The sequence below is a fragment of the Halichoerus grypus genome, chromosome 3 (genome assembly GCF_964656455.1).
Source record: "Halichoerus grypus chromosome 3, mHalGry1.hap1.1, whole genome shotgun sequence".
Taxonomy (NCBI): domain Eukaryota; kingdom Metazoa; phylum Chordata; class Mammalia; order Carnivora; family Phocidae; genus Halichoerus; species Halichoerus grypus.
The window spans coordinates 4,198,066-4,212,504 of record NC_135714.1 but is presented as its reverse complement, the minus strand read 5'-3'; the positions used below and the strand labels follow the sequence as shown (position 1 = coordinate 4,212,504).

At 53.1% G+C, this 14,439-nt stretch overlaps 1 protein-coding gene across 4 annotated transcripts in view; it reads left to right on the top strand.

Annotated features, from left to right (window-relative positions):
• Positions 1-14,439, top strand: part of TBC1D14 (TBC1 domain family member 14) — a 104,898-nt gene that overhangs the window by 77,460 nt on the left and 12,999 nt on the right. For 3 of the 4 annotated variants that reach the window (XM_036086208.2, XM_078068350.1, XM_078068351.1), the window contains 5 exons: positions 3,313-3,393; positions 4,280-4,374; positions 7,254-7,325; positions 8,018-8,146; positions 11,537-11,646. In XM_036086208.2, the coding sequence (XP_035942101.2) occupies positions 3,313-3,393; positions 4,280-4,374; positions 7,254-7,325; positions 8,018-8,146; positions 11,537-11,646 (487 nt within the window). The remainder of the gene's footprint in view (positions 1-3,312; positions 3,394-4,279; positions 4,375-7,253; positions 7,326-8,017; positions 8,147-11,536; positions 11,647-14,439) is intronic. The other variant, XM_078068349.1, reaches the window with a different exon arrangement.

Below are 14,439 nucleotides of genomic sequence, written 5' to 3'. Positions count from 1 at the left end.
CGTGAGGAAGAAAAGTAGCCGCTGCCATGAAGCCGAGTCTTTTGAGAGGCCTGGTAACTGTGTCCTCCAGGAGGGAGAGACAGCGGGGCAGCCAGGGTCACTCCCACGTGCCTCAGTTACCTGGGAGTCCCAAGCACACACCTCCCTTCTTCCTGATACCTGTCCTCTTCCCTGAATAGACAAGGTGGCACATATGGGTTTCAAAGCAGCGGTGGGCTGGGTCACGTCAGGATCTCTTCTCCAAGTGCTGTGGAAAGCCAGCCTTGATGGGGACATGACAGTGGAAGGAAGGTGGGTGTTCTTTCTGTGGAGGCATTCTATCTAGGGTACTGTGGGGTTTTTTCACAACATTTTGTTCCAGGCAGCTTATATATAAGCACCGTAGAAGGACAGTTGCTGTGCCAGGCCCGGGGTCCCTGAGTCCTAGTAGCTGAAGTCCGGAGGAGAGGTTGAGATCTGTACTCCACTTTCTTCGGGCTGTTTGTCTTTCTGGATGCCCCGTGCGGTGTGCAGGTGATCATCCCCCGGCAACCGCGCGCGCCCTGGACTGGCTTCCTGCTCCGTGCCCGGCACCCCACGAGGCTGCGCCCCCAGAGGGAGATTGACACCGGAGCTCAGACACTTAGAATCTAGTGCTTCGTAACTGGTGGTCACTCGTTCTCCCTTTTCTCCCTGGCTGCGGTCTCGGCCGCTGAGACAGGAGCCTCTTCCTCCTCCCGTCCTTTGTGCTCGTGCCCAGCACGCGCTCGTGCGGTTGGTGGTGGCGGTTTTCACCCCGTGGAAGGCGTTCGAGCGGAAAACTGATTTGTATCTTCTCTGTGTAGCTAGGGTTCATATTTTTTATTACTGTTATTTTTTTTTTTTATCTTACAAGACACTGATCTCATCCCATGATGGGAGCCTTGTCCAGGCAGCGTTCTCCATCTTGAGTAAGGTCAGCTGGTTGTGTGGATGGTTACTGGTTTCTGTTTCTAGTGACCTCCTCCAAGCTCCATTTCTGGCTCGTTTTAACTTCTTTACCTGAGAGGATTGTATGTGACATTTAACTTGTAGGACTGGTTTGTAGGGCTTTGGAGAGATTGCTGAGTATTTGCCTCAGTCCTTGTTCTTGAAAAATTTCTAAAGTCTATCAAACAGCTGAACGTAGTGCAGAGAGAGAGAGAGAGAGAGAGAGAGAGTGTGTGTGTGTGTGTGTGTGTGTGTGTGTGTGTGTGTGTGTGTTTCTCATTGATGCCTGGGTTGATTTTAGGGAAATTAGAATCTTCTGTGGACCGTATCCGAGTAGATGGGGCTAAACAGCTAGTTAATCGATTATACATCTTGAAAGTTGTCTAAATGCTGGTATTGGTTCATTTTATTTACGTCGCATCTTTCTGGTACAGTTAGCTGCCTGGTGTCCGTTGCGCCCGCCAGAGCACGTGCTCCGGAAGCTGCGGTCCCACCTGTCCTGCTCTCTGCTCTGTCACCTGGGCCCAGCCCAGCTCTCTGCACATGGCAGGCTCTTAAGAAGTATTCACTGAATGAATGCATGCCACCTTCTTGGGTTCTCCTTAATCTCCGTTTTGCTGAACAATTAAGCCAGTAACGCAGATAGTCGTGAATTCCAGTTGTTGAGGCGGGCATCACGTTCGGTTCTTTACTTACCTGTCTTCTGTAACATCGACAGCCATCCTGAAAAGGTTAGGGACTGCCCCCCACCCTGTTGCGTGCTGGAGTCAGGATTCGATTCTACCCCTGGCTGAGCCGGAAGCCTGCGTTCCAACTTGGGAAGCCCTGGAGATTTGCTCTTAAAGGTTGTGCTTGTGAGATCGGAAGCGTTGTGCTTTTGAGATTGGAAGCTTCTAGGAAGTCAGTGTAGTACTATTATTAAACCTTTGCTCTGTGGGAAGTCAGCCTTGGGCTTTGAACCCGGGTCTGGGAGGAAGGTGTGTTTGCTGTTCCCCTCGTCACTGCAGACACAGCAGCAAAGCCACAGAGATACTTTTAGGACTCCGACACTCTGACCCATTCTTCCCCGAGGCTGCCGGTGTCTGTGTTTGAACTGTCACATACCTCTTACGTGGAGGTGGTTCCCAGGGGTCAGGGGCCATGGGGTGGTTTCCTTCCGTCTTCTGCTGAAACGATCAAAGCCAAGCCCACCTTCTGGAAAGAGAGGAGGCACAGGTTCTCCAGACCCTCTCGTCTAGGGATAATAGTATGAAGTTACATTTCACAGTCGTACCCTCTTCTGCCCTGGTCGACCAGTGTGTTGTGAGTCAGATCTGTAACAAGGCTGGAAAAAGGTCAGTAATCCAGATTTCACTTGTTGGATCACAGTACTGTTACCATAGCTTGGCTTATGCTTTAATAAAATAGCATTCACTGTCTGGGAGGCGGTCGTGCTCTTTTGTATTTTCCAAAATAATGATGGGAAAAGTAAAGTGACAGAAATTCTCTGGGTAGCTGCAGTTAAAGTCTTAGTGATCCATCGGTGCTCATCAGCGACATGGATGTGGATGAGGGACCCGGGGCTGGGGTGAATGGCCCGGGGGCCCTGGGAAGTCTCTGCAGGTAGAGTCTTCACTTTGGTTCCTTCAAGAATGGGGTGTGGATATACCCGCGGAGGGCTGTCTATGACAGCAAAATTTGTGAGCATGAGGTATTATTTCACTGTTTGGAAGCTACTCAAAGAGAAGACTTACTGAAAAAGAAAGTTGTTAGGATGGGCGGGGGAGATTTGGAGCCCACCTTATGGGGGCTTATCCTGGGAATTGGCTGCCAGTAGGAACCCTGGTGTCGTGAAGCCTCTGCCCGTTGTGCTCGGCCCCCTCCCCACTTCCGGTAGCGAGATGAGGGAGCCTGGGCCATGGCGGTAGGGGCTGCCTCTTGTCCTTTTCTGAAACCAGATGAGTTTCTGCTGGTCTTGCTTCCGTCCATCAGTCCGATGTTCGTTGATTATATGGATCTGTGTCAGTCCCAGCGCCCTTTGCTCTAGACACATAGGTGAGTGAGAGACCTTTATGGTCTCACCCCCAAGGAACTCCCAGGCTGGTAGAGGCAGTTAACTCAGAAACAAGTCAGAACAGAGGCCTTGTAGGGGCGGGTTGTGTAATTTAAGTCATACCCGACATCGTGGTAATATTTTATGAATTCTTCCTTAGTATGTGCTGATGTCTTTAGGCCACAGTAGGACCTTCAGGCCATGTTGGGGGGAATTGTTCATGTGGTCTCGTGAGCGTGCGGACTGAGGTTGAACTGTCAGTGTTGGAACGAGGCGGTTGTGTGCTCTCTGCCCATGTGCCCGTGATACTTACCCTGAGGCTTTTCTTCCAGAGCTCTTTGACATCTGTCTTGCCCGAGCCAAGGAGAGGTGGCGGTCCTTCAGCACAGGAGGCTCTGAAGCGGAGAACGAAGGTACACACCCTGCTAAACCGGGTGGGGTGCTTGGGTCAATTGTATGTCATTGTTTATTATACAGTAGACTTTCCTTTACCGAAGTAGTGGTTGGTGCAAATTTATAAAAAGTTTCACGGGAAAAAGGATTTTTTTTTTTTTTTTAGAGCAAACAAGTTGACGAAAAAGCTTACGAGAAAGACCATTTCCTGAGACGCATTTGTGTGCAGACGGGCAGGGAGGGCCAGTCAGAACCAGTGTGGTTTCACTGTTCCCCTGGTTTCAGTAGCCTGGCCCCCAGGACCGGTCGAGTATTGGCTCCTACAGGAGCTTGGTAGCTAGTCCGTAGAAACAGGAACACCACACACGTGCTAGATGGTGCTTTTAGAATGCCCCCGGACGCATGGGAGTGATTACGGCTGGTGCTTAAATAGCGTCTTTTTTACTGATCTTTGTTTATACTGTTCATGTAGTACTGAGGGAATTCCAAAATACAAAACCAGTTATTCGTAAACGTTTGTCAGAAATAGTATGCAGGAGTGTTCCCCCTTAGTAACTGCCATGCGTTCTAAGTTCACACCAGGGAGGTTTTAGGGCAAAGGAAGGTGTGTCTTGTGAATATTTACTTATTCGTCCTTCCTTCCACTGAGCGTTGTTGATGTCAGGTAATATCAGATGAGATTTCGATTTCAGACTCTGGGAAGTCCCTAATGACGATCCAGCCTCAGCTGGTGCTGCGAGGTTTCGCTCTTCAGAAGCCCACGGTGGACTGTGTGGGCTCCCGCTGTAATCCGGCCCGTGTACTTGTGCAGAACGATGTCCCGTGTCCATCCCTGTCACACTTGAGAGCCTTGTGATTGTGTGTGCCTGTCTCTGAGCCGTGTCCTGACTCTTCGTCTTTTGACAGATGCCGGGTTTTCAGCCGCAGACAGAGAAGCCAGCTTGGAGCTTATTAAACTGGACATTTCGAGGACGTTTCCTAATCTCTGCATTTTCCAGCAAGTAGGTGGCGGTCATTTGTTGCTTTAAGTATGTTTTGAGTAAACGTCATAGATGCCAAACTGCACGTGTTTGTAATCAAGTTTGAAAAGCACTAGGGGTTTTGGGCGTGGGGGAGGGCAGACTTATGTCATCACGTTTAGACCTTTACAGACGAGGCTAATTCATCCTTCTGCTTTCAAAGGCAGCTCTGGTTCCTTTTACGATGCATGTACCCAAGCCTTGGAAGGGAGGAAGGGCCTGGTGTGCTGCTCCATCTGACGGAGCTTCCCGGCTGCGACTGCGTTTTCAGGGCTGCACAGAGTAGCACTCCCTCAGAAGACGATCCGGGTGGGGAGCCTGGGGTGCGGGTGGGGGCGTGCGGCAGTCCTCAGCAGCTGCGGGCTGTGGTGAGGGTGGGCTTCTGAGCAGATGGCCCAGGAGAGAGTGGTGACACCCCCAGGTGCAGAACCAGCCGTGGGAGACAAGATAGAGTACCCTCTTCTGGATGGCAGTAAAGAGGACCGTGGCTTCTCCCGTGGGCCTCTGAGCTAGCACAGGCAGGGCTCAGGGCTGCCGCCTGTGGATTTTGGAGTCATCAGAACAGAGGGGTGTGAAGACCTTTTCTTCTGACAGCAGACATTTCCCCGGGGGTCTTTCCCCGTATCCAGTCTGTAACGGTTTTTGCCAGTTCTACTTCTGAAATATCCTTGAATCTGTTCTTGCCCTGTTCCCACGGCCCCTTCTTGGTTCAGATTCCTGTCTTTTTGTGGATCGCTGTGCCAGCCTCCACACATGTCCCTGGCCGCCTCCGTGTCCTCACCTCGGCGCTTGCCAAGCATCTTTGGAATCCCCGACATGATTCTGTCAGGCCCGTGTTTCTGGTGTCACGCATGCACACACTGGGTAACCAGTAAAGGATGGTGGAATGAACCAGAACAGAGAGTTCACCAGCCATGTGGAAGGAGGCAGGCATGCGGGATGCACATGTTAGACACACGGGGGCTTTGCAGAAATGTAGGTGTGTCCCAGCACAGAGGAGCTGGGGCCACTCTGCTGGGAGTCCGGCGTGGGGGCGGCGGGTGTCGGGAATGGGGTTGCTGGGGAAGGGGCCCTCAGGCTGTGCTTGGACTAGGTTTGAGTGACAGTCTGACCAGACGATGGGAAAGACATTCCAGGCAGAAGGAGGACTAGAACAGAAGCATCAAACAGCGGGTGGTGCAGGGGATCCCACTTCCCTCCGAAGGAATGAACAGAGAGCATGGGGTTCAGTGCTGGGGCCCCCGCTTACCGCCCCTGGCCGCTGGGGCCGCACCGGGAGCCTGTGCAGTTCAGCTGTGCCCTGGAGGAAGGGGAGCGTCAGGACAGTGCTGTGAGATACACACCTGCCCTGCAGCCGACAAGGGCAGTCGGGGAACCGGAGCGGGGCCTGAGAGGGTGCTGGCGTCTTGCCGACGCTGAGGACCAGCGTTCCCAGACTGGGGACCCACAGTGACCTCTGTGCAGTCTGTCCTGGGGACTCAGCCTCATTGACTTTGAGATTCACAAGGCAATTATCTTGGTGCAGGGAGATGTGTTCAGAAGAAGAGGAGGGGCTCTAGGGGTCTCTCAGGTGTGGGTGGGGGCAGATGGCAGAGAAGTTGGCTTTTCTCCTTCCCCCTGGGTTCCTTTGGGTGTGTCCCTCAGTCTGTGGTGCCCTCAGCTCTGAATTCATAAGTGGGTAGTACCAAAAAACAAAGTGCAGTGGGAGGAGAGAGTGTGGGGAGATGTCCAAAGCAAGGGCATCTGAAATAGGGGGCCGCCATCCACTGGAACCCTCTTTTCTTCAGAGAAAGGACATTCAGCACATAGAACGGTGGAGAATCTTCTAAGTTAAAAGCATTTACCTTTAAGAGGAGTTCAGCGTGACATTCTAGTCTTTCTCATTCAGTGACGGTCAGCGGTGGTGGTCAGGTGGGCATTTGGCACTCTGTCACCGAGCTCCGTGCCCGTCCCCCTTCTGCCCGCTTGGCACCGGATGCCGTCTTTGTTACCTTCCCGTGTGGGCTTTCCTTCTTTCGTCCGTCTGATTTAGAAGTGTCTCTTCTTTTACTTCTCGTATATGCCAGAATGTGATGGTTTGGGCCATGGCGTTCTTTTGTAAGCCACACACGGTCACGTGCAGAGTGACTTTCTCGTCACATGCCACGTACGCTTTTTATTCCTTAAGTTGACTGTGTACCCTTAGCCGAAGGGTAGCTATGGACAGGGACTGTGGGATCTGGTCACGACCGCCTCTTTATTGCAGCCACCCAGGCGTCCCATATGTATGTCCATTCACGGTGCCTTCAGACACACTGACATCGCGGGAGGTACCTGTGTGCTTGCCTCTGTGCTCACTTAGGAAACAGGAAATTCCAGCACAGGTCTCGGGTGGCAGGACCGGGAGAATGTTAATAAAATGGTCGCTGTCAGGACTCGACACTTACAGGGTATTTCTTAAATCTGCGGTGCTGAATGAAACACACAAAAGAAACAGACGAGGATCATCGGGAGGAGAGGAGACAGGCGGGTCACCTGCTCTGAAGCGCCCTGGGGTAGCTGGCTTGCCTGCTGAGCTGTGGAGGGGAGACACGGTTACGCAGCAGGAGCCAGACTAAGGATGCTTTCCGAGCGAGGTGTTCATGCCTGACCCACCAGCTTTTTTCCAAGCAGCTTTGTAGGCTGAGCTGCAGTCTCTGGTTAACCATGGACTGGTCGTGAACTCGTTGAGTCATGCAGGATGCGTAGAGCTGCGAGCATAATGCTTGGCGACTGGTTCGTCCTCCGAGAGCAGCTGGTGTGACCGGCAGCCGCGTCAGATGTCCATCTGAGCACTAACCAGACTTACACACGTGTTGTTTTTGGTGTGTTGATCCTTTTAGGGTGGTCCATATCATGACATGTTGCACAGTATTTTGGGCGCTTATACTTGTTACCGACCGGATGTGGGTTATGTAAGTGAACCTTTTCAATATCTTATATGTTACCATCTAAAGAGAAAGTCAGAATATTGCCCAGCACAACTTAGCTGCAAATGTCAGGTTGAGTGGTGCCTTCGTTTTTTTGTTGTTGATGTCGGGGGGAATGGAGAGCTTCGTGGTCCGTGAATTGCCTCCGCTTTCTTGTAAAGGGGTTGAACTGACACGGCCGCTCTGTGGCACTAATCACATTGTGATTGGATTTGATTTTCATTTTTTGCATGTGATTCTTTTTTCTTAGCATTAAACCAGAAAAGCTTTTAAGCAGTAACCGTTTACACGCTGCGCTGCTGTTTCCACGGCTTAGCAGCTGTGCGCGCATGATTGGAGCCCTAACGCCTCAAGTTAGAGCCCCATGTCCGCAGCGCTGGGCACCGTCCGTTCTGCAGGGCAGCCTGTCAGGTGCCAGATGCCATCGTTCATGGTCTTCCATGTGGCCGGAGGCGGGGGCTGAGGGAGCGCAGGCGGGGGGCCGATGTGGCTGAGCAGTCGAGGGAGGGCAGGTGGGCGCCGCGGAGGCGCTCAGTTCAGCGGTGGGTGGTGGTGGGTGGGTGGCCCTGTGGGCCCTCCTAGCTTGAGGGTGTTTGGTTCCTCTTTCAGTCCGTGAAAGAGCAGGTCCGACCGTGGTGGCTGCCGTGAGTTTAATGCCCCCTTCTCTCCTTCCTCAGGTGCAGGGCATGTCCTTCATAGCGGCCGTGCTGAGCCTGAACCTGGACACTGCGGATGCCTTCATTGCTTTTTCTAATCTTTTGAATAAACCCTGTCAAATGGCGTTTTTCCGAGTGGACCATGGCCTTGTGAGTATCCCCAGTATGTGTGCCTTCACACAGCCAGGGTTGCTGATCGGTCTGTTTTTTCAGAGGAAAAAGGAGTATGTTTTCCAAATACATGGTTGATAGACATTTGTATGTTTTTTTTTTTTTAATTCATTTATTTATTTGTCAGAGAGTGAACACAAGCAGGGGGAGCAGCAGGCAGAGGCAGAGGGAGAAGCAGGCTTCCCCACAGAGCAGGGAGCCCGACGTGGGGCCGATCCCAGGACCCTGGGATCATGACCTGAGCCAAAGGTAGACGCTTTACCGACTGAGCCACCCAGGCGTCCCATATGTATGTATTTAACACGTTCTTTCAGAAGTATTTCTGAAAACACATTCTTTAAACGAGGAAGGAGGGGCAGCTCCTGCCCGAATACACATACTTGTGTCACAGCAGAAGCTGAGGGGTGCCCTCCACATTTGGGTCCATCAGGGAGAGCATGGCATCACCCACTCTGTTGTTGCTCACTGCCACCCTGGGGCTCTGCCTCATGCAGTGTGCCCCCACATGGGAGAGGGGACGTGGTCACGACCGCCTCTTTATTGCTGTCGACACAGACCAGGTGGGAGGAGCTGACAGGAGTTGCCCTGGGGAGGCCCCTCACGTGCTTCCAGAGGTGGGTCTCCTGCAGGGCGCCGATGAAGAAGCAAGGCCCAGAAATGACATGATCCATCAGGGTACATAGCTGGTGAGTGGAATTGCTGGGATCTTAACCCATTCTGCTTCCTGAGCCCGTGGGCTTTCTACAGCCCGGAGAGCCGCCCACTCAAGGGGCCCATTGTCTGATTTGCTGATAACGGTCACCAGTACTTCAAGGAGACAATCTCAGGCATGTTTCTTCCTTAATATCCTAAGGACTCTGGAGTGTTTTCTTGCTCAGGCAGTACCTACATTTAAAAAAAGTAGTATTTCAACACTGCTGAGAGTGTGGTAGCTATTAGGGGAGCTATAAATTGGTAGAGGCCTTTTGGAAGACAGTTTGGTTTTAACTATCAGTAGTGGTAAATGGCACGGGTATGTAGTTCTGCTTGTGCGAATCAATCCTGAGAAAGTCACAGGTATGGACAAAGATGGTTATTACATAACTATAACTGTAATTATTTAAAATCATTTTTCATCGTAAAGATGAAAACATTTTTAAAATGGGGGTTTAAGGGGAGGCAGATGGTTACTTAAAATCCAGCAGTAGAAACAACAGATGTTGGCAAGGATGCGGAGAAAGGGGAAGCCTCTTACACTCATGGTGGCAATGCAAGCTGGTGCAGCCACTCTGGAAAACAGGATGGAGGGTCCTCAAGGTACTAAAAGTAGAGTTATCCTATGTAGCGCAGTAATCGCACTACTGGGTGTTTACGCAGAGTGAGACAGCACCGATTCAGAAGGATACGTGCACCCTGATGTTTAGTGCAGCATTACTTACAACAGCCAAATTGTGGAAGCAGCCCAAGCGTCCATCTGCTGATGAATGGATAAAGAAGATATGGGGGGGTGTACATACACAGACATACGTATAGTGGAATATTACTCAGCCCTGAAAAAGAATGAAGTCGTGCCATTTGCAACAACATAGATGGAGTTAAGAGAGTGTTATGCTAAGTGAAATAAGTCAGAGAAAGACAAAGACCATATGATTTTTCTTATATGTGGACTTTAAGAAACAAATGAACAAAGGGAATAAAAAGAGATCAAAACACAGACTCCTAACTCTAGAGAACAAACTGGTGGTTATCCCAGGGCAGGTGGCCAGGGGGATGGAGGAAATAGGTGATGGGGATTAGGAGCACACTGAGCACTGAGTGATGTGTGGAGTTGTTGAATCACTCACTATATTGTATGTCTGAAAGTAAGGTATCGCTGTGTGTTAACGTACTGCAGTTAAAATAAGAAAAATAATAAAATCTGGTAGCATATGCGGTGCATATGTGGAAAAGTAAGATTAGAAAGCTGATTCTTTTTTAAGATTTTATTTATTTATTTGACAGAGACACAGCGAAAGCAGGAACACAAGCAGGGGGAGTGGGAGAGGGAGAAGCAGGCTTCCCGCTGAGCAGGGAGCCCGATGCGAGGCTCGATCCCAGGACCCTGGGATCACGACCTGAGCCAAAGGCAGATGCTTAACGACTGAGCCACCCAGGCGCCCCTAGAAAGCTCATTTTTTTTCAAAAGTATCTGAAGCAGAACATGTGCTGTAACAGCTACCATATTTAACAATAGAAGGAAATGAACAATATTAATAGTATTTATGGATGATCTTTTTTGTGTCTATGCTAAAGTTTTCTACAGGGAGCATTTACAGGGTTTCGTAGTCAGGAAAATACTTGTTATACATAATAAAATGATTTCTATTTCAGTATTTCCTAATTGTGAAGATAAGACCCCACCTTTCTCTTTAGACACATATGATAAAAACTGCGCTTGTGAATTTCTGTGGTTCTGGAATTTAAGGCACGATCGTAGAATCGTAGTGTGGAACGGGACCTTCCTGACAGCAGGTCTCCTGACAGTGCCGTGCACGTGGGGGCCGATAGGTGTGGGGGGGCGTCCTGTGCTGCAGAGGAGACCAGCAGCATCCCCAGCCTCTCCCCGCTGAATGCGAGTAGCACCTCCCCGCTAGCGTGTCCATCAGAAATGTCCTCCGACATTGTCAGGTGTCCCCCCGGGAGGCAGAGTCGGGACCCGCTGGTTTACAGTACATCCCTTCGTTGAGTCGGAGAGTCGCCAGTTGCCCGCGTGCATCCAGGTGAACGGCCCAGGAGGGGGCCGCCGCTCTGACGCGGGTCGTTGCTAATCCCACCCCGGCTGTTCTTCCTGTTCCAGCAGCGCTCCCCTGCTCAGTGCGTGCTGTTTTCCTGCAAACCTCTCGGAGCTGAAAAGCATGTGCCTTCACCATAGAGGCTCTGACTGCTTACTTTTCCTTAATATTTTCTCCTTTCGCTGTATTAAAAGGGCTGCGTTTTGGGGCCAGAGTGGCGTTGCCTGTGCCACGCACGTCAGGATGACACTCCCTCGGGACGTGTGCTTTCTCGGGTTCCTTTAGACAGTTCTTCCTTCCTGGTTCTTGGGGAAGAGCCAGCCCACGACCCTCAGCCTTTGCAGTGGGCCAGGCACGGTTCAGGTCCCAGCCTTGCCGCACACCAGGGGGCCTCTGCCGCCTTCTGTGTAAGCGGAGGGAATACGACCATGTAGCGGGTGATGTTGTGGAGAGCAGAGAAGGGGCTCAGGTAGGAACTGCCCAGGCCCAGTGAGACGTGTACGCAGCTGCGGATGACGGTTGTCCTGTCCTGAAAGTGTCCGTATGTCGTCTTTCTGCTGTAGAGTGGAAGTCTGTGCTGATAACTGGGTGATTGGTCTATCTCACGTTGTCTCCCCAGATGTTGACCTATTTTGCTGCATTTGAGGTGTTCTTTGAAGAAAATCTGCCGAAATTATTTGCTCATTTCAAGAAAAACAACTTAACTCCAGACATCTACCTGATTGATTGGTAAGACTGAATTTTCTATGTGTTTTCTCCTTTCCCTGCCTGCTTTTCGTTGTCCTCACTGCTGGCTTCTTTCTGGGCTTGGCCGGACTCCCTCCCACATCCTGTTTTATCGTCTTCCCCACTGCCCTGCGTCTGAGGTGCCCTCTGCTTTTCAAGCTCCTGCATCTGCCAGGCGCTCTGAGGTCTGTTTTACTGTGTCCTTCCTTATTCCGCCAAGGAGAGAAACGGTGTTGTGGACCTATTTGTTTTCAGGGTGCCGTTTATCCGTGCAGTAAGTGAGATACCACTAACCACAGGTCTGTGCTGGGCTCCCTGCTGGGATCTAGTGATGAGCGGGGAGCAGGACACAGTGCTTGCCTGTCCGGAGCTCTGTCCAGAGGGAAGAGCTGCGCCCACGGACAGCTCTACAGTGTGTCGTATGTGTTGTCTCTTAGGAAGGGAAGATGGGCAGGGCCCTGGACCCCGGCTCGGCTCAGAGTACACAGAGGTGACCTGTGAGTTTGAGCCAAGGCGTGACGTGAGCACGTGGTGGCCCAGAATTAGCAGGGCTGTAGCGGTCAGTTTGGTGATGCTGGAGCCTACGGTAAAGGGGTGAGAGATCGTGTGGGACTTAGGTCCCATGCCGCGGAGCTTGGGCAGGATTGCAGGGGCCAGAGGGAACGGTTGCAGGCTTTTGCTCAGGGTGAGGATGGAGGCGGGTTATATCCAGAAGTGAGCTTTAGGTTACTTGGGAGCCTGGAGGCAGGGACACATGAAGGCCAAAAGACCAGGGCTTGAACTGAGGTGTGGGGAGCTGGTGGACGGTAGGGGGGCCAGAGGCCGAGGGAGAGGAGAGCTGCCGGTCCCTGAGGGAGTTTGCGGACGTGTGAGGGAAGGCCGAGAATCATCAGCACTCGAGTGTCCAGCTAGTGAGGGGCTTGCGGGTGCTCCCAGCTGGGAGCAGGTTTGGCAGTGTGCTTCATAGATTGGATTTTGGACACTGATTTGGAAGTACCTGCTGGACATCTAAGTAGACCTACAGACAGGAGGCCCCAGAGAGTTCTGGGTGCAGCAGTAGGCCAGGCAAATCTTCATGCAGAGGTGGATGTGGTCGCCTGAGGAAGGGGTGGGATGTCACCCCCGAGAACACCCGTGTTTGGGGGCAGGTGAGAAGGCTAGCAGCAGACGTGCGGAACAGCGGTGGGAGGAGTATGGTGCTGGAACCCTCAGGCCTGGTCCTCTTCCCTGCTACTTGCTTCCTGCCCTTGGTGATGGGCATTAATCCCCTCCGCACACGTTTTCTCCTCCGTCGCCTGCAGTGATGAACCTTGTCGGGCCTTATAAGGTGATACCCCTGGCCCCTGCCACCCGGCTCACAGAGGGGCTCTGCAAAAAAAAAGATGTCACTCGGCCGAATGGCCCGGTTGGGCCTCAACGGTGCTGGCCGTGACTCTGCACGGCGGGGAGGGTGTTCGGGGGGGTCAGACCGTGACTCTGCACGGCGGGGAGGGTGTTCGGGGGGTCAGACCGTGACTCTGCACGGCGGGGAGGGTGTTCGGGGGGGTCAGACCGTGACTCTGCACGGCGGGGGGGGTGTTCGGGGGGTCAGACCGTGACTCTGCACGGCGGGGAGGGTGTTCGGGGGGTCAGACCGTGACTCTGCACGGCGGGGAGGGTGTTCGGGGGGGTCAGACCGTGACTCTGCACGGCGGGGAGGGTGTTCGGGGGGGGTCAGACCGTGACTCTGCACGGCGGGGAGGGTGTTCGGGGGGTCAGACCGTGACTCTGCACGGCGGGGAGGGTGTTCGGGGGGGTCAGACCGTGACTCTGCACGGCGGGGAGGGTGTTCGGGGGGGTCAGACCGTGACTCTGCACGGCGGGGAGGGTGTTCCGGGGGGTCAGACCGTGACTCTGCACTTTGCACGGCGGGGAGGGTGTTCCGGGGGGTCAGACCGTGACTCTGCACAGCGGGGAGGGTGTTCGGGGGGTCAGACCATGACTCTGCACGGTGAGGGGGTGTTCGGGGGGGTCAGACCGTGACTCTGCACGGCGGGGGGGTGTTCGGGGGGGTCAGACCGTGACTCTGCACGGCGGGGGGGTGTTCGGGGGGGTCAGACCGTGACTCTGCACGGCGGGGGGGGTGTTCGGGGGGGTCAGACCGTGACTGTGCACGGCGGGGGGGTGTTCGGGGGGGTCAGACCGTGACTCTGCACGGTGGGGGGGTGTTCGGGGGGTCAGACCGTGACTCTGCACGGCGGGGAGGGTGTTCGGGGGGGTCAGACCGTGACTCTGCACGGTGGGGGGGTGTTCGGGGGGGTCAGACCGTGACTCTGCACGGCGGGAAGGGTGTTCGGGGGGGTCAGACCGTGACTCTGCACGGCGGGGAGGGTGTTCGGGGGGTCAGACCGTGACTCTGCACGGCGGGGAGGGTGTTCGGGGGGTCAGACCGCACCAGAGCCTTCAGCTTCTGCCTCAGCTGTGTTAGGCCTCCTACTCCGATTCGTAGGATTTCGGGCTAAAACTGAAGTTGGAAAACACTGTCTGGGATAGTGTCTTTCAAACTCTTTCACCCTGACTCGTAAAAGGAAAGGGATTTTATGTTGTGATGCGGTGCACGGCCGTTATGTACGGAAACTTCCTCTGTGTACCCGACCGAGACAAGTTTCAGACAATACCCAGCCCTTGCTTTGTCAAGGTAAAGCATTCTGAAACTTCCTGTTCTCTTTACTTAAGAAAAACTACTGGTGGTCATCCACCCTGGTTGATTTCCCAGTGCAGTAATCTTGACTGGGTCACGAGGGGCAGCGCCAAGAG